General features: G+C 28.9%; 5 protein-coding genes across 5 annotated transcripts; 4 read left to right on the top strand and 1 right to left on the bottom strand.

Annotated features, from left to right (window-relative positions):
* Window positions 1–2,570: 2,570 nt before the first annotated feature.
* On the top strand, window positions 2,571–6,166 carry OCT59_007836 (uncharacterized protein; the record flags this gene model as incomplete). Its single annotated transcript, XM_066142051.1, has 2 exons — window positions 2,571–2,734; window positions 6,094–6,166. The coding sequence occupies 2 exons, from the start codon at window positions 2,571–2,573 to the stop codon at window positions 6,164–6,166; spliced, it is 237 nt and encodes a 78-aa protein (XP_065998963.1).
* A 323-nt stretch (window positions 6,167–6,489) lies between these two features.
* OCT59_007835 (uncharacterized protein) lies at window positions 6,490–7,062 on the top strand (the record flags this gene model as incomplete). The annotated part of the gene is made up of 2 exons (XM_066142050.1): window positions 6,490–6,618; window positions 6,694–7,062. 2 exons carry the CDS (start codon window positions 6,490–6,492, stop codon window positions 7,060–7,062), a joined length of 498 nt encoding a protein of 165 aa, XP_065998962.1.
* Window positions 7,063–11,284: 4,222 nt separating this feature from the next.
* Window positions 11,285–12,920, top strand: OCT59_007834 (uncharacterized protein; the record flags this gene model as incomplete). The annotated part of the gene is made up of 4 exons (XM_066142049.1): window positions 11,285–11,392; window positions 11,484–12,435; window positions 12,539–12,790; window positions 12,859–12,920. 4 exons carry the CDS (start codon window positions 11,285–11,287, stop codon window positions 12,918–12,920), a joined length of 1,374 nt encoding a protein of 457 aa, XP_065998961.1.
* Window positions 12,921–14,694: 1,774 nt separating this feature from the next.
* Window positions 14,695–16,220, top strand: OCT59_007833 (uncharacterized protein; the record flags this gene model as incomplete). Its single annotated transcript, XM_066142048.1, has 3 exons — window positions 14,695–14,886; window positions 15,324–15,842; window positions 16,104–16,220. The coding sequence occupies 3 exons, from the start codon at window positions 14,695–14,697 to the stop codon at window positions 16,218–16,220; spliced, it is 828 nt and encodes a 275-aa protein (XP_065998960.1).
* A 1,205-nt stretch (window positions 16,221–17,425) lies between these two features.
* OCT59_007832 (uncharacterized protein) lies at window positions 17,426–18,941 on the bottom strand (the record flags this gene model as incomplete). Its single annotated transcript, XM_066142047.1, has 5 exons — window positions 17,426–17,740; window positions 17,812–17,945; window positions 18,007–18,109; window positions 18,173–18,554; window positions 18,625–18,941. The coding sequence occupies 5 exons, from the start codon at window positions 18,939–18,941 to the stop codon at window positions 17,426–17,428; spliced, it is 1,251 nt and encodes a 416-aa protein (XP_065998959.1).
* Window positions 18,942–19,390: the final 449 nt, after the last annotated feature.

The following is a 19,390-nucleotide window of genomic DNA, read 5'->3' as shown; positions in this document are numbered from 1 at the left end:
ATTGAAGTTTCTCTTAAAAAAAAAAGAAATAAAATTTTTTTTTCATTTAAAAAAAAAAGTATTTTTTCTTGTTTTTTCGGTTACCGCAGAAATCGTTTCAGGTAGATTACTGCGGAATTTTACTTTATTTTGTGTATCATGTGTGACGTCTTCTTTTCTCCTTTCTGAAAAGGAGATTACTTTAGTCACACAAAGCATACTATATTGATTTTAGTGGAACTTTCAAATGGGAAAATTTCGCAACACCTTATTCTGATGATGTTTATCAAGAAGGAAGTTTTAGAAATAAACTTTGAATCCAAATTATAAAATAATTGACATAAATATATGCAAATAAATAAGTAGATCTGTTGCATTATTTTTTTTTTAAAAAAAAATCTACAACGAACTTTTTATATTAGAACAATGGACAATATAAGCAAAGAGAATTATACAAAATCTTTATTAGGTTACCTCTAAATATAGGTCTAAACCCACTACGTAAGTTATTCATCACTAATTAATTGAAGTTTGAATAAATAAAATAAATACGAAAATCAATCATAAGTTGGGTAATTAATTATTAATGTATTTGATTATTGTTCAATATATTACTTACAGAAGAGCGCAAAATAAGGGAAATGAGAAGTTATGAATTGAACCCTTTACAGTAAGTAATATGAAAAAAATTTCAAATTATAGTACAGTACTCTTTGAAGGTCAAGAAACGAACTAACGTTTCTTTTTCTAAATTTATAAGTTTTAGCTTTCCAGAGGGGACTTTTGGACGGTAAGTTTGTTTTTTGGGAGTAGAGTTTTAAATTTGACTTCAAGAAACGAACTAACGTTTCTTTTTTTAAATTTTGTAGGTTTTAGCTTTTCTTTTCAGACGGTAAGTTTGTTTTATAGGAATAGAGTTTTGAAATTGACTTCAAGAAACGTACTAACGTTTCTTTTTTTTAAATTTTGTAGGTTTTAGCTTTTCTGGAAGGGACTTTCGGATAGTAAGTTAGTTCTTTGGGAGTAATATTTCGAAATTGGTTTTAAGAAATATGCTGATGTTTTTTTTTAAAAAAATTTGTAAGTTTCAGCATTGTGGATACCTTTAGGACTCGATATACTGTTTTTAGGGTTTCAGAATTGAATTTAACGTTTTTTTTTTCCAATTTTATAGGTTTTATCGTCAGAAACACCTTTAAGATATGGCTCAAATTTTTATTGTAATTCAAGCCGGCGACAACAATTTCAATCTTCATTTCATGGACTTAATATTCCTAAGTTTCAACGGATTGTACGGCATCATTTTTCTTCGTAAAAACAATGGATGCGATACCTTTTGAATGATCACTTTGATCAAAGTTAAGGTTAACTTGACATACAGACTGATCATCATTGAGGAAAATTCCTAAAGATTTGCTTCTGTGACTTTATAGGCGAGGTATGAAACAAGAATTTTCCTTTTGGTGATGCGTTGAGATTTAGTGGCGCCATAGCAGCAGTATTACTGTAAGGTCGAAAAGAACTAGTTGCTAGTGTTTTATTTTTATAGATTCTGGCTTCTCTGGGACGAAATTCTAGATGGTAAGTTGTTTTATTTGAGGTGGAGATGCCATTGGCTTTTAAAACATATTGACGTTCTTTTATATTGCTTTTGTAGGTTCAGTTTATTTTATTCATTAACAGAATTCTAGATTCAATAAATTTACGGTTATTTTGATGTAACGGATATTTGCTGCATATTATTATTCATAATAATTATATAGTACATTATTAATATTATAAATACACAATTGCTGCATTTAACTGTGAAATCTCATGAAATTCACGATGTCTAAGCCATGTACTGTATGGATGATCGCTAGTCGGGAATTTGTACGAACTAGAAATAAAAAATTATACATGTACTGCTGTAAATAATAAATATTTTCGTTCCAATAGAATGACAATAAACAAATGGTTATATTAATTACAAAACGTTTTTTAAAAAAAGCTCGGTAAATCAGTTCGGTTTTCGGTAATTACTGATACCGATCAATTTGGTTCGGTATCAGTTTTTGCAAAAACCGAACTGAACCGAACCGATCGGAGCCCTATCAGATCAACTAAAAAGTTTAAACTTTTTTAAACTTTTTTTTCTCTTTCGTTCTTTCTTCTTCATTTCCCTTCTTCTTCTTTAGTTATCTTCCCTTCTCTTTAGTTTTCTTTCATTCTTCTTTCCCTTTTTTTCATTTTTTGGCTTTAACAGACTTTAGGTAGGTAAGTTTATATTTACTTTGAAACTTTTTTATGGTGCAAGTAAACTATACTCAACAATAAAATTGTAGTACTAAAAAATCTTATAAAATTTTAAAAAATAAATTTTAAAGAAAATAAACTGGTAGTTTTATTCTTCAAGACAAGTACCAGCGTGGAAAAAAATCTTGGAAAAATTTCGGAAAAATTCCGGTTAAATATAAAAATTCCGGAAAATTATTTTTTCAACCGGTACATGTGACCGGAATTAAAAAAAAAATCCGGTTTTAGATGGTATTACCAAATAAATGATATTCTTTTATCTTTTTTTTTTATTTTCTTTTAGTACATTTTTTACAATGTCGCTATTACAATATGGCTTTAAACGTAAAAAAATTAATAGAAATGACATATTTCAAGAAGATCAAATATCTGAAGATGAAGATAATTCAAATAAAGATGTTAAAAAACTTCGTATCAATGACAAAACATTTAAATCCAAATGGTTAGCAGAATTTTCTTAGTTGCGCTATGATGAAATTAACAAAAAAATGTATTGTACATTATGCATGCGTCATAAAAAGAAAAATAAATTTGCTACAGAAGGAGCAACGAATATTTCAAGGAAATCAGCAATTAAAGAACATATAAATACTGAAGACCATAAAGACACGGAAAAATTAGAAAAAGCCAGAATACAAATGGAATTATTACAAAAAGAACATTTTTCTTCTAATGCAAATACAAATCACATTATTGGTATAATGCGGGCTGTTTATTTCCTAGCAAAAAAAAATTTACCTCTTAAACTTTTACCTTCTATTGTTGAACTAATAAAAGAATCAAATTCACCAAATCTTTTAAATGGTACTATTACCTATACAAATCATATTTCCGGACATGAATTCTTAGAAGCAATATCTGATACTATTAAAGAGGAAATCTGGGATGAATTATCTAATGTTACGGCATTTGGTGTGATGATCGATGAAAGTACGGATATTACTACAACAAAACATTTAGATATATATGCTTCGTATGTAACTAAAAAAGGAATTTTAAAGACACGATTTTTATGCATCGTACCTTTAACCAGTTGCAATGCAGAAAGCATTACAAAGGTATTAGTTGATATATTTGAAAAAAGAAAAATTTTGTCTAAACTTGTGGCATTTGCTTCTGATGGTGCTTCAGTTATGCTAGGAAAAAACGAAGGAGTGGCTGCAAAGCTTTCTAGAATTTGCACTTATCCTTTAATTGTTAATCATTGTGTGGCTCATAGATTGGCTCTAGCATGTAAAGATGCAAAGAAAGAACTTAGATTTTATGAAGAAATCGAATCCTTGGTTAGAAAAATTTACAATTATTTTAAAAATTTATGCTCACATATTCAACAACTGCAAGAAATTCAAAGTCTTTTGGATGATCCGATTTTAAAAATAAAAAAGTTGTATGAAATACGATGGCTTGCATGGTATGATGCTATTAAAAATATCTGTAATTCAATCCCTGCATTACTTAGGATTTTCAAAGAGTCAAAAAATAAGGATGGAAGGGAATTATATGAGCGGCTAACATCTTGGAGAATTCTTGCATTTTTGTATTATTTCTATGATATTTTAGAGCATGTAACACAATTAAGTAAATTTTTACAAAAAAGAAATTTAAAATTTTCCGATATCGATCCCATGATACAGGTTACAATCAACTCTATTCAAAAGGAGTATATTCTATTAGATCAAAATCAAAGATTCAGACAAAAAGTTCAAACGTTTATTGATGAAACTAACCCATTTGGAAATTCTTCAATAAAATATATGAATAATGATCTTTCATTTATTGAACAAGATTATGATGATTTTACAATAGATATACTTGAATATTCAACAAGCATTGTTAATGAACTCCAGCAAAGATTTCCTACTCGGCAATTATTTACTTCTATGAAAATATTAAATCCGCGTGAATGGCCAAAAGAATCTCAGGAACTATTATGGTTTGGAGATAATGAGTTAGAAAATATATTAAAATATTATGAATGTCCAAATTTTCATAATAATATTCAGTTACCTGCGATTTTTGATATTAACAAATGCAGAGAAGAATGGGCAAGGTTTAAAATGATTATTACTAACAATTTTGCTTCTAATGACATAGAGGTAATACTTCCTCTATTAATAGAAGATTATATTGATGTATTTCCGAATATTATCAAGTTAATTCAAATAGCTTATTGTATTCCCTTTTCAAGTGTAGAATGTGAACGTGGTTTTAGTAGACAGAATAAAATTAAAACAAAAGACAGGAATTCATTAGCTACAAATACGTTGGATATGTTAATGTGCATTTCTTTGGAAGGGCCAGAAAGTAAGGAGTTTAATTATAATCGTGCATATACAATATGAAGTAACCAGAAAAGACGTACTGGCTTTAAATAATCATATTGTAATAAACTACTGAAATAATAAATAATAAAATAACGATAAAAAACTTTTTTGCGATATAAATTTATTAAATAAAATTTCCGGTATTTACAAAATATTCCGGAAATCTGCTACGTCACGACCGGAATAATTCCGGGATTATAAGATTTTACCGGTTTTATCAGAAATTTACCGGAAAAACCGGTTAAATTATAATGGATTTTCCGCGCTGACAAGTACTATCAAATTACCGGTCAGATTTTTGAAAAAATATCTGTATAAAAAGTTATAGGCGCTTAAACCTGAGTGATTTTTATATGATCGGCCTAAATTTGAAACAAATCGAATCATGTGAGCACTATCTTATTGGTCAAAATTTTTTATAATTCGGGCCAAAATTATGATATTTTAGCGCTGGCCCGAATTATCGCATTCATTTGATCATGAGAAAATTCCCCAACAATAAGAAAACCCCTGAATCATGAGAAAATCATCACATGCAAATGAGAAAATTTTGATCTGGCTTTACTGATGCCACGTAAAACAAAACGACAATAACAAGTTAGTAAGATACCTAGGAAAAAAGGTCGTTATGTATCTCAAGATCAAGTTATCATAGAAGATATTGTTACAGAAGAAATAGAGGCTGTTAAAAATGAAAAATGGATGGAAAATAATATTATTGAAGAATGGATAGAAAGTGAAGAATGGTTAGATGATGAAATTATTGGTTGGACAGGAGAAGAATTGAAAAAATTTGATAAAGTAGGGAAGAGGCTTATTACCGAGGCTCTTCACTGGCACAAGGATGCTGATCATAATATCAGAGCAGTATATACAGGAAATTCGAGGACTACAGTATGGAGAAAAGGAAAAGAAAAACAGAAATTAGAAAATGAGACAAAAGGAATGAAGACTCTTGATACATTTTTTAAAAGTTCAGAAACATTGTATTCACCAAGATCATCTCAATCACGATCATCTCCATCACAATCATCTCCATCACGATCATCTTCATCTCTATTTTCAGAAATTATAAAAAGTCCACTATTTTCCGTTGATAATCTACATATACGATTAAAAGAAATAAATCAGCAATGTATTATATCAAAATCTGCAAAGGATAATGAAAAAATCTTTACCTATAATTATCTACGATGTCTAAGTATACGCAGATTCATTCAGTTGTTGTTAGATGGAGAAGGTAAAATGAATGCCAGCAATAATATTGCACAAATTGTATGGAATAAAGGTGACTATATGGCACGATGTATCCGGAAATGGGGAACTCACTTTTTATGAACAGGAGAACTTCTTGTTTATCGTCAAGGAAAACATACAAAATTAGAAAGTTTGGTAGATGATGAAGATTTTAAGGAAGAATGCCTTATATGGTTATGACAGTAAGCACCGGAATTACATTCTCCAAGAAACTTAAAATTTTATATTGAAGAAACAGTGTTTCCAAAGTTGACAGGACACATCAAAAAGGACACAATTTGCGAAAAAACCTGTCAAAATTATATGCATAAATGGGAATTCAAATATGACGAAAAAAAAAAGGAGTTTATTATGATGGGCATGAGAGGTCAAATGTGGTGGCATATAGAAATGAGTAGTTAAAGAGAATGTTTGAATATAGGAAATCTATGAAAGATTTTGATGGTGATATGTTGGATGTTGTTTTGGAACCTCAGCTTAAACCGGGAGAGAAAGAATTGGTGCAAGTAACACATCACGAATGCCACTTCTATGCAAATGATGGGCAGCAGAAAATTTGGATAAGAGAGGATGAGGATATTTTACGCTCAAAACATATTGGGCGATTAATTATGGTTTCAGCTTTTCTTTGTTCATGTCATGGATTATTACAGTATCCAATGAACAATTGCAAGCAAATCCACATATTGGGAATAAAGAAGCTTTTGTTCTTCGATTTATACAAACAGATGGGTATTGGAAATCGGAACATATGTTAGATCAGGTTATTTTTCTTTAATTTTACCATTTAATGAATAAGAAAAAAAATCAAAAATTAAATTTTTTTCGTTTACTTTAGCTGGTACATCAAGCAATTCCAATATTCGAGTTATTACATCCTGGATGTATTGGTGTTTTTTGTTTTGATCAATCAACAAACCATAATGCAATGGCTGCTGATGCACTTATTGCATCAAAAATGAATTTAAGTCCTGGAGGAGCCCAGCCTAAGATGCGTGATGGTTGGTATATTAATGAGCATGATGAGAGATGTGCACAATCTATGATATTTCCGAATAATCATAAACTGAAAGGACAACAAAAGGGTATTAAGCAAGTGCTTAAAGAACGTAATCTTTGGCCAACAAAAGGAATTCGCCTGATGTGTGAGCAATGTTCTGGAAAACATGATGATATTAACCCAGAAAGAATAGACTGTTGTGCATGAAGCATTATGTCACTGCAACCAGATTTTTGTGAACAACGGTCAATATTAGAAGAGGCAATTATCAAAAAGGGCCATATTTTTGAACGTTACCCAAAATTCCATTGTGAGTGCAATTTTATAGAGCGATACTGGGGTTTTGCAAAACGAGAGACCAGACGAATATGCAGTTATAATTTTGCGGATTTAATGAGAAAAGTCCAAGTCCTGGTACAACAAAGGATTGGAGGGCAGAACTGCTGAGTGGGCTGTTAATAAATACAAATCGCATCGTCGATTACCCAAAAATATTGAAAGATTAATGGATTAATGGACTAATAATTTTTAGTTTTATAATATTTATTCATAATTCACCTTCATTAATGACTTTCTTGATTAGTTAATATTAAACTAATATGTATTTTTAGCATTACAATACCATGTAATTCAAATATTGAAATGAATAAAATTTTTCGTTTTGACATGTACGAACAGTGTAACATGTAAAAATAATCATTTTTTATTGGACAATATCTGGTCACGTGATATCAAACTTTGCGCCAGAAAATTGAAACATAATCACGTGATTGTCGAGTATAGTTTACTTGCACCATATTTATTTCGTTTTATTTATTTATTTTATTTTAATAATATTTTTTTTTATTAATTTTTTTTTCCTTTTTTTTATTGTAGTTATTGTTAATTTTGGCCAGGATCAATGCGTAGATACCAAGATATTGGATAGGTAAGTTTCGCTTTGAAACTTTATTTTTAAACTTTTTTTAGTTTTTTTTATCAATATTTTTTTTCCAATTTTTTTTCCTCTTTTTTTTGTAGTTATCAGTTTCAATTTTTTTTTAGCCAGTCGGGTGAGTGTTTATTTCAATTTTTGTTTTAGTTTTGTTGTCATTTTTTGTCTTTAGTATTTAACATTTCTTTTTTTTAGGTTTCATCCTCATTTCGGCCTTCGGATGCGTGAGAATTTGGTAAGAAAGCATGGGACTTTGGGCTTATTTTAAAAAAAATTAATTTTTTTAATGAACTTTGGAATTATTATTTCTTTTTTATTTAACTTTAGGTAACGCGTTCTTTGGTACAGTAGCTCAGATCTTTGAAATGCGGGATTTGACAAGAAAAGACGAAGTTTTTTTTCCTTTATTTTAACTTGGACTTTTTTAACGTGGTAAATTCTTTTTAAGAATTCCTTTTTTAAAATAAAACTTTCATTTTAAATTATTCTTTAATGAAATTTCAGTTTTTTAGGTTTCTTTGGGATCTTTGGACGCGCAGACTTTGGTATGTTTCTTTTTATACCTTTAAGCTTTTTATTTTAACGTAATAATAATATCAATCTCGTTATACTTTTATACTTGTAAATAATGTTCTTAAAAGGTTAGAGCTGAACAACAATTTCGAAAATGTTGGATGTAGATTTCAGTAGGGGATAAGTTTTTTTAAATTCATTTTTTTTAACGAGACATTTTTACTAATGTTTTTATTTTATTTATATTTTTTTTAGACGGTGAGATCCCCCAATTCCCTCTGTCATCAATTTACAGAGTTGCCACATCGAACGGGCATTCTCATGGTCGAACGAACGAATAATCGCACGAACGAACAATTAAACGAACAAACAAATAATCAATGACATAATCAAACAACATACAACAACATTCTTGTTTCTTGGTTCACGACATAAATAGAGTTAGTAATATAAAACATCAAACGATATAAAATAAAATTAACTTCTCTAAATTTTTCCCAAATTATATCCACTTTTTACCTTTAATTTCAAACTTCGATAGCTCTCGCTACGAATTATTTCCTTCAATTAACATTAAACTTTACTAACAAATAATTAAATGAAACTTATATTTTTATTGAGTTCTGTGGATGAGAACTGTGGAATTACTTTGAATTCCGCTCTCTATTTATACAAATTTTATAATTCTTTCTATTCTAATATATGTTATCTATATACTATCTTTTATGTTCTTTTTATATATTATCTTTGAACTATCTTTCTAATATGCTATCTATATTTTAAATACGCTATCTTTTAATATGCTATTTTTTATATATGTTCTTTTTAATATTCCATCTTTATACTATCTTTTTATATTATCTTTTATATTATTTTATGTTCTTTAATCTTTTTGACATTATTTTATATGTTCTTTTAATTCGCTTTATATGTTTTGCTTATAATCTATCTTTTGTGGCTTATAATTATTCTTTCTAATTGTTCTTATTGTTAAAGATTGCTAAGTCGCAATTGATCGACTCTAATTATTCTATTGGTTCTTTGTCAATCATTCGACAAATATTACATCATGTAGATCATTACTCTTCCTAAATGTTTACCCTTTTCGGCCAATTATTTATCCATCTACGCCAATTCATAATTAATTTGTTCGCTCTTAATATTTGGCAATTACATTTGGTGGTTGAATTTTATCATCTTTTCATGCTTGATATTCGACTGTTTACAACGGCTAGGTATTTTGACGCGTAGAATTTTGGTATAAAAATCCAAAATTTTTTTTTCTTGAATTTAATTTTTAATGAAGCGTTTTACTAACGTTTCGATTTTACCTTTTTTTTAGGTCTGAATCTTTGATCGTGTAGATAGACTTTCGGTAGGAGATCTGAAATACTTTTTTTGAATGTTACTTTAGCAAAACATTTCATTAAAGTTTCGATTTCACCGTTTCGCTCTTTTTTTAGATGCGTAGAATGTGGTAAGAGATTCAAAATAATTTTTTTAAAATTTATTTCTTTCAACAAAACGTTTTTAACGTTTTAGTTTTTTTCTTTTGTAGACGACCGGTATTTGAACACGTAAAAAATTAGTTGAGGAGAAGTTTTTATTTTACTTCGTATTGATTCTTTTTAACGAATGATCGTTTATTTGTTTTGTAAACAGCCGATTCCTTGGATATTTGGACATGCAGGATTTTGGTAAGGGAGTTGTAGAAGTTTTTAACTTACCTTAACGAAACGTTTACTACTTTACTGACGTTTTGTTTTCTTCATTTTTTTTAGACGGTCAGTTCTAATTTTGAAGTATCAGAACCCTTATAGCCTCGTTTAAATCTCAATCCAGCTCTGACTTCATTACCGAAATCCTGAAGGTAGGCTTTAGAACGCTTTCAAAAATTCCTTTAAAAACGTTGGTAACGGTTTCTACTAATAAGATTTTTTTAAAAAAAAGAAAATTCAAAGAAAATAAGTTTAATTTTTATTTTTTCTTTTTTTTTGTAGGGACTGGTTTACGATTCTTGGTCATATGGTAAGTTTCGAAGATTTCAAACCAATTTTTTTTTAATATTTTATTGGAAAATTTATTAAAGATTCCCTTTTTTGTTTCTTAAATTTTTGTAGGTTTCAGTGTTTCCAGGCTACCGATGATAGGCTTTGAAGGTAAATATCACCATAATTTTTAACGATATATTTACTGTATTAAGTTTCTTAATAATTTTTAGGTATCGGCAGGTTTCAAGGACACCAATAACTGAAGTTTCAAAGGTAATAAATCTTATTTTTACAATTTGTTTTTAATCAAAGAAATGGTTTAATAATTCTCTCTTGTTTATTTTGTAGGTTTAGTGCTTTGGATAAGTGGTAGGGTCATGTGAAAAGTGTAATACGATGAGAAATTGTGTATTATGTACATAATATAAATATATATATAAAGATTGCACGATTAATAAAATATTAATTAAAAACCTATTACAAAATCATTACAAAAATATTGCGTGATTATTCAGGCTAATTAAAAAAATATTACAGAACTATTGTTTAAATAATAAATAATTATCTCAAACCTATTTCAAAATGCATAACAAAACTATAAAAAAATAATTACGAGCATGTTGAGATAAAATTATAAGCCTAGATAACATGGTTGTAATACATTACAAAATATTCTTGTAGGGGTTTTGTAAGGCCTTTAGAAATACTACAAATATATATCAAAAAAACACCTATTTTTAGCAAAGTATGTTGTGTTATAAAAATCTCTAACTTTTAATAAAGGATAAATTTTACATTTTATAAAATATAATATCAAATAATTTATGTATAATATCACATAAAATGAATTTTACTATGGTCATCTGACCTGCAAATGTATGTATTAACGGAACATTTGCATATAAATATACTTTTCAGTTATTTTTTCTGCTAAATTAAAACAATTTACTTCAAATTTATTATTATTTTTCAAATAATAAAACTAATTAAAATGTATAAAGAATCAGTAACTGAAACAAAAAAAAGATCTAGACATGTTCGTGAAAATGCTAATAAAAAACAAAAGATTGAAAAAAATTTAATTTTTAATAAAAATAAAGTATGTTATCATATCAGATATGGATGCATTAACTCTTTAGTTTTATAAACATTTAAACATTTAAACATTTTTTTATTTTTTATATATTTAGCACAGAACGCAAAGTACTACTAGAAAATTAAACGCTTCTGAAGAATTACTTTATATAAAAAATCAATGGACAAATATTCCACTTAGCCCATCAGATAGAATACCATCTAAAGCGACAAAAATTCAGCAAGGAATCTTTAAAAAAAATCTGTTTATTGGAACTTTAATTAGAGAAGCAAGAATTAAAAATAAAAATAATAGTATATCTGAAATTCCTTTGAATTATATTATATTAATAGATCATATCCTTAATAAAAAAGCAAATAATTATTTACCTGGTGATGGTAAGTGGATTGCTTTTGGCCAATGGTTAGGTATGAAAAGTCCAATAAAGAGAAGAAATGTTATACGTTATCTTAAAAGTCTTCTTAACAACAACAATTCAATTAACAATTTTCTGCAAAATAATTCAAATCCTAATTCGTTAGATGAACTAAAAGAATTTGAATATATGGTAAAAGCTAAATGCATTGTAAATCAGGATCATCAAACTTTAGTTCATTTGGAGAAACTTGATGATCAAGATGCTATTACTCAAGCAGCAGTTGCCATAAATGATTATTATTTTCACACATTAGATAATGCATCTCACCGAAGTAATGAATTTTGGGAAAGATTTGCTGAGAATTTTGGAGCATTTGCAAGGAATAATACTCTTCCTTACACTAGTTCTAATATGGCTAGTACACATAATACTAACCATCAAGAATGTGTTGACAAATTAATCCTGGCTCTTAAACCATTATCAGATAGCATTAACCGATTTGCTCAAAATTATTATAATGATTTTTATAAAAAGTTAAGTCAATTAAATTGGGGTCCATTTGCACCAAGATCATTTGGAATTTTTCCAATGATTTCTATAAATTATAATATTATTAGCAAATATCATTTAGATAAAAATGATCATAAGAATTCTTTAGCTTTTTTAGTTGTTTTAGGTGATTTTGAAGGTGGTGAAATATGCTTTCCAGAAAATAAAACTTGTTGTTAAAATTAGACCAGGACAAGTTTTAGTATTTTCTTCAAGATTTTTAAAGTATGGAAATTTAAAAGTTACTAAAGGAATTAGACATAGTATTGTATATTATGTACATCAAGATTTCTTTAAAGAATTGCGTAACTTTAATAAGAAAATTAAGGAGAATAATGATAAAATGCAAGATGATAATGATGAAATTCAAGATAATGATAATGAAATGAAAGATTTTAATAATGATATCAATTCTATTAGAAAGACACTTAATACTGTAACAAAAAGGCAAACTAGTATGTTTATTAAAGCTAATAAAAGAAGAAATAATGATAGTAAGTAATAACTATAAATATTATTAATTAATTATTCCTAATTTAATCTAATTTTTATTATTTTATAGATATTATAAGAGCAAAAAAGGGGTTAAAAGCTGAAGATAATCTTTTAAATATTAAATATTAAAATTAAATATTAAAATTAATGTAATTGTGAATTATAAATAAAATATTTCAGCAATATTAATAACATTTCTATCGAAGCGTTTAGATACATTGACATTGACCAATCTGGCCAATCAAAAACAATAATTATTAGGGGTTAGCCGATCAATCAATGGACTAACAGTTTTGCTGGTACACATCTGATTGGGTTACACCAACTAATAAAACATGTGATCAAAAATGCTGATCAATCAATTATGAAGTAACCTATTGTTATCAAGTGATCACATGATCACATGATGATTATATTATTATTTGTTTTTTTTTTCCAAAACTTTTCTTTCGCGGTTTCACCTTTTTATATAAATTATATTTAAAACAAATTCTAATATTTACTATAATTTTTACTTATTATGAAATATTTATAATTAACATATCTGATATATCTTTTTATTAGAAATAAATAAAAGTATATTTTACTAATATTACATTTCTCTTTTCATATTGTAAACATTTTTTATTAACACTCTTAACATTTTCTTTCACATTTCTTTCTTTTTCTTCTATTAACACTTCTACTAACATATTTCTACCATTTCTTTCCTCCAACTAACATTATCCTCTTACTAACATATATTTTTATTAACGTTCGCCTTCTACTAACATTTTTTCTTTCTTTTCTTCTATTAATACTCCTTACTAACATATTTTTACCATTTCTTTCTTCCAACTAACATTATCCTCTTACTAACATATATTTTTATTAACGTTCACCTTCTACTAACATTTTTTCTTTCTTTTCTTCTATTAACACTCCTTACTAACATATTTTTACCATTTCTTTCCTTTCACTAACGTTATTCTCCTACTTACTAATATTTATTTTTATTAACATTTACCTTCTACAGTCTGCCCTTTTTATAGCGAATTTTGATATAACGAATAACACGATATAGCGGATCTTTAGCGTGGTACAGATTTTGACATATGAAAAAAACCTTGTCAAACCAAACTTTACTAATTAAATTTCGTACAACGTTTAACAAAATAAAGTGTGTGAACATGCTTATATAAAATGATCCTTTTTATAACGGATTTTTTTTATAACGGATTTTTTCTGATTTTTTTATGAATATACCAAAGAATTATTTTTTATAACGAATTTTTTGAATTTTTATGAATATACCGAAGAATTTTTGCGAAATGAATCTTACTATAAAGGACTATTTATCATGAAATATTTTCTCAATGTAGTAACCACACATCATAAAATTAATTTATAATGGATACTTTCATACTTCATATTTTATTTTACACTTCATTGTTACTCTGGATATTTTTTAAAAATGCCAAAAGCCAAATCTGTAAAACCTGGTAATAAACAACTTAATGGAATCCCCAGAAAACGTAAATCTCTTACAGCAGCACAAAAGAAAGAAATTTGTTTGAAAAAAATTTCTACTCCCTCCTTAAAACAAAAAGAACTAGCCAACGAATATGAGGTTAGTGAAGGAATGATCAGTGATATTTTAAAGGAAAAAGACCGTTGGCTTGTTGTAGATCTTGATTCACATCAAGCTGGATTACGACGCGAAAAAAAGATTCCTTTTCCTATCATTGAAGAGGCTTTAACTCTTTGGGTAGAAAGTGCACTTCAAGCCAGTCTTATCATCAATGATGATATTCTTTCAAGCAAGGCCTTAGAGCTTGCTTTTTTGTGTGGAGAAGATAAATTCAAAGGGTCAAATGGTTGGGTTGACAATTTCAAAAAGCGGCACAATCTTAGGCAATACAACATGCATGGAGAAGCAGCAAGTGCACCTGTTCAAGAACTTGATACAATGCGTGAAGAAATTCGTAGAGTTTTAAAGAATTATGCCCCTGAAGACATCTTTAATTGTGATGAGACAGGTCTTTTTTGGAAAATGCGACCTAGTCGTACAATTTCTAATGCCCCAATTTCTGGAACAAAACAGTCAAAAGATCGTGTAACTGTTTTGCTTACTTGCAATGCAACTGGGAGTGAAAAATTATGTCCATTATTCATACACAAATATGAAAACCCTCGAGCCCTCAAAAACATCAATAAGAAAACTCTTCCAGTAGATTATCACTGGAATCCAAAAAGTTGGATGCAAGTTTTGATCTGGAACCAATATCTTAAAAAACTTGATGCTCGAATGAGAACACAAGGTCGAAATATTCTTCTTTTAGTCGACAATGCTCCAACTCATGCCCTATTTGAAACCACACGCCTTACAAATATCACGCTTGAATTTCTTCCTCCAAACACTACTGCACACCTCCAACCATGTGATCAAGGTATTATAAATAGCTTCAAGGTAAGCTTCAATTAATGAACATTCAATTCAGAATGTAGTAATGTTTTATACTTGAAATTTTAAAAATTCGTTGTTTATTTTAGGCACAATATCGAAAGCTATATTTACACAATCGAGTCAAATCATATGATAATTTTAATGAATATGGCACTGAACCCGTTGAAATTAATATTAAAAAATGCATCAAATATGTTGCACGTGCATGGGATAGTGTTACAAAAACTACCATTGAAAACTGTTGGCTAAAAGCGGATATCCTGCCTAAAGATGATGATGGAGACGAAGTTAGAGATGATGATCGTGAGCATGATGATCATGTCCATGATGACCATGACTCCAATGACCATGCCGATACTCAAATTTATCTTACACATATTAAGGAATTGGAAGAGATTCAAATGTTGATTGATAAACTTGATTTTGAAAAACCTTTTACTGCTGAAGAATTTATTCAATGTGATAGGGAAGAAATTACAACGGAAATGATATCCAATGAAGAAATTTTGAAAACCGTTCTTCCCAATAATAATCAAGAAGAGGAAGTAGAGGAGATTCCTTTACCAACCATTACTCATAATGAAGCTATTGAATTTTATGATAAGGTGATTTTATATTTGGAGCAACAGGAAGACGGTTTTGATACAAAAAAAGAAGAGTTGAAATTTGTTAAAAAGCTAAAAAAAGAAGCTTTAAAACAACGGTTTATTTCTGCAAAACAGACTAATCTTGATAGTTATATTAATATAATTGAGTAAATTTATTCGTGTAATTAAGAGGCTCAATTTTTGTTACATTTTCATAAATAATTCAGTATAATAAAATGTTGTTAAAAATTTAAAAATCGCGTAATTTATTATTTATAGTTATCTCTTAAAATAAATAATAATAAATTTTTAATGAATATTCGGTATAATATAATGAAAATTCGTTATAGTGGCATACCGATTATTCGCTATGATATACCGAATATTTCGTTATAGTGTTACCAAATTTTTGTATTACGAAGGCCTGATCGGCCCGGACACCAAATTCGTTATATCGAGGGCAGACTGTACTAACATTTTTTCTTCTTTTCTATCATTTCTTTTCTTCTACTGAAATTCCTACTAACGTTTCTACTAAACATTTTCTATTAATGTTATCTCCTACTAATATATTTTATATTTTCATTAACGTTATCCTACTAATAGCATTTTCTATTTCTTTTTTCTTACTAATGTTTCTACTGATATTTTTCTACTAATAACTTTTTTATTAATGCTCCTTTTCTCTTACTAACACACTAACATTTTTTCTTTCATCGGGAAATTTTTTGGGGTGCAGAACTGCAGAGATCTGTAAAATTAGCAGATCTCCGCTTTTTTTTTGTCATTTTTTGTGTATTACTGCGAAGTTCTGCAAACTTTGCAACTTCGCAGATAATTGAATATTTTTATCTATAAAATCAGCAAAATTCTGCAATTTTGCAGAATTTCATTTAACAGAAAATTCAAAACATACCTGTTTTGCGAAGTTCTGCGAAATAGCAAATCTTCGCTTTTTGTCCTTTTTTTTTGCGAAACTCTGCAAAATTCTTTAACTCAAAATTGCGGGTTTATAATTGCGTTTAAACTTTGAGTAACTAACTAATTAAACTTTTCGATTTCAATTAGTAATTAAGCTTAATTAAGCTTTTCGATCATTTCTGTTGACAATTTATTTTCGCTAAAGTTTTTTAATAGTTTTTTTTTAATACTTTCGTTAAAGTTTTTCAACAAATTTACAAATTTTATTTTTTAAACTTTCTGACTTTACTTTCGTTAAAGTTTTCCAGTAATTTTTAAAACATGTATTTATTTAACAAATAACGATTTACTTTGCCAAACCTTGGAACTATATGAACTTCTTGGTTAATTGAACCGATTGGTATTGTGTTGTATTCTTTGGTGTAATACAACTGCGGACACCCGTACAGTTCGGGTTCCTCCGTAATAATATCAAACCAATGAACCAGAGCAAGTTCATATGGCTCTTTGAAAGAACCTCGGAAGAATTTAAATAATAACAACACCTTATAAAGAAAATTGATTAATGACATACAACACTTTATCAATCTTAATCATTCACTTACTTTTCCATACCAAGCTCCCTCATCCGAATTGTATTGCTCTTGATCTTCCGCAGGAGTTACCGCAATATTACCGAATCATTCTTTACCTTGGAATTCTCCTGTCGTTCTTAAAATATGTCTATCTTCCAGGTGTACTGAATCATAAATTTTAATGTAAAATTCGTCACTTTCAGACTCCTGCGAAGATGTGTCCAGAAAGGTATCTAAAGTTGAAATTAATTGCGATAACCCTTCAATGAAGTTTGAATGTGATGGATTTTCAGATTTTTTCAACGATTTTATTTTTTGGTCGATATTATCTAATGTTAGTTCCCAAAGTACTTTTTCAAATCCTTTGGCTTTACGATGAATAACTTTTTTAGCAGAAGATGTCAATTCTTTGTGTTTTACCTATAAAAAATATTATTAAATGTATGTATATTTCAAAGAAATTGATTTCAGTCATGTCGGATTCAACTAACAGCGTTCACCAATTGTCTCATTACGTTTTTTCTGTTTGATAACCGATATGGGGTTTTGACATATGATTTGTGGAGGGTTTCGTACGTTTCCGTTGACAACCCATTCAATGCACCATATTTTCTAATAGCAGGCACTGAAAACAATCAAAATAAATTAGGATAAAATCATATACTGTATGTTTACTAGCATCCTACCTGCGTGATACCGCCAACTGTGTAACTTCGGAAAATTGCAGTCAGTAGTGGACAATGGAGAGAAGATCTTTTTGAAATCAATGCACCAATCAATAATTGCTGACTATAATTGATAATCTTTAGTGTGTTGATGATTTCCAATGTGACTTTATGAACTTTGACTTACTTCAAAAATTTTCAGATCTTCTTCAGTGTACATTTCTTTCCTGCTCATTATGTACATCTTACTAAACTTTGCGTAAAGTTCGCAAAGTTCTTTACAGGTTATTTCGTTCCCTTCAAAAATTTCATCTAAGGCAAAAAGGGTAATTTTCATTATGTTACGATAGTCTGACGCAGCAAGTACGTTTAAATGTCCTAATTTATGTAAGAGTTTAAGACCCAGGAAGCGAGGAATCTGACGAAGTCGATCATCAAATTTTTTTTGTAGTTCTGTTCCTCCGACTACCTTCAAAATATCTTGTGTAAATTCCAATTGGTATTTGAAGAGTCCAAGATCGATATGGTGCATACGGTCAGGAACGCAGGCTTCGTATATATTCAAATTTCTGAAACAAATTATATGTGCGTAAAAATTTACATCTTTGAAATTCATTACAGAAATATAAAGATATTTACAGAAATTTCCAGAAGGAATTTTCAACAGAATGCACAGAATACTCCTTTCCTTGGCCATCGTTGATTACTTGCTTCATATTTTCATGAGTTCTATGAGGTACGTTCTCTAGTTTAAGACTCATATTGTTCAGATCACTTTGCAAAACTATGCAAGTATGGCATGGCATTTTGCACCGCGCTCCTTTATATGTCGCAGTTATATCATCAGCTTCAAACATATCTGCGAGAAAAAAAGATATCCGTGCAGCGAAAGTAATCACTTGTCCATTAATTCCAAAATATAGCGCTTCAGATTTTTCTAATAAAGGTTGGAGCATAATTTTGAAGCATTTATGATATACATCATGCTGTAAGCTTCGAAAACTTTCTGTTGTTTTGATTCCTGTATCTTGGACTTTAGGGAGAAATCCTAAAAGAATTTTAGCCTCCGGCAAATTTCGAACACGATTTGGAATGTTACCAAGAGTTAAAAAACTGGATGGCCTGATGATTTTCCAAGTTCATCGAAAGTTGTTGCGTCTGAGTATAAGATGATGGACAATAGTCAATTTAATCATGGAAGGTTCTTTTCGGTTTCTAACCACCAGTTACCTTTGAAAGGTTCGCCAAATATTCTTGTTTCACCTCTATCATCCTGAGAATATAAACAACTAAATAAGCATAAATAATGTAATTTATCATTGCAGACGGAAATCAAATTATTATACAGACCTTCATTTTATTTTGGATTCCTTTATGGACGAAGTTATTGGCTACTTCCGGTCGT

Source organism: Rhizophagus irregularis, chromosome 16 (assembly GCF_026210795.1).
Source record: "Rhizophagus irregularis chromosome 16, complete sequence".
NCBI lineage: Eukaryota > Fungi > Glomeromycota > Glomeromycetes > Glomerales > Glomeraceae > Rhizophagus > Rhizophagus irregularis.
The sequence above is the reverse complement of the archived record's forward strand: the minus strand, read 5'-3'. Positions and strand labels throughout refer to the sequence as shown.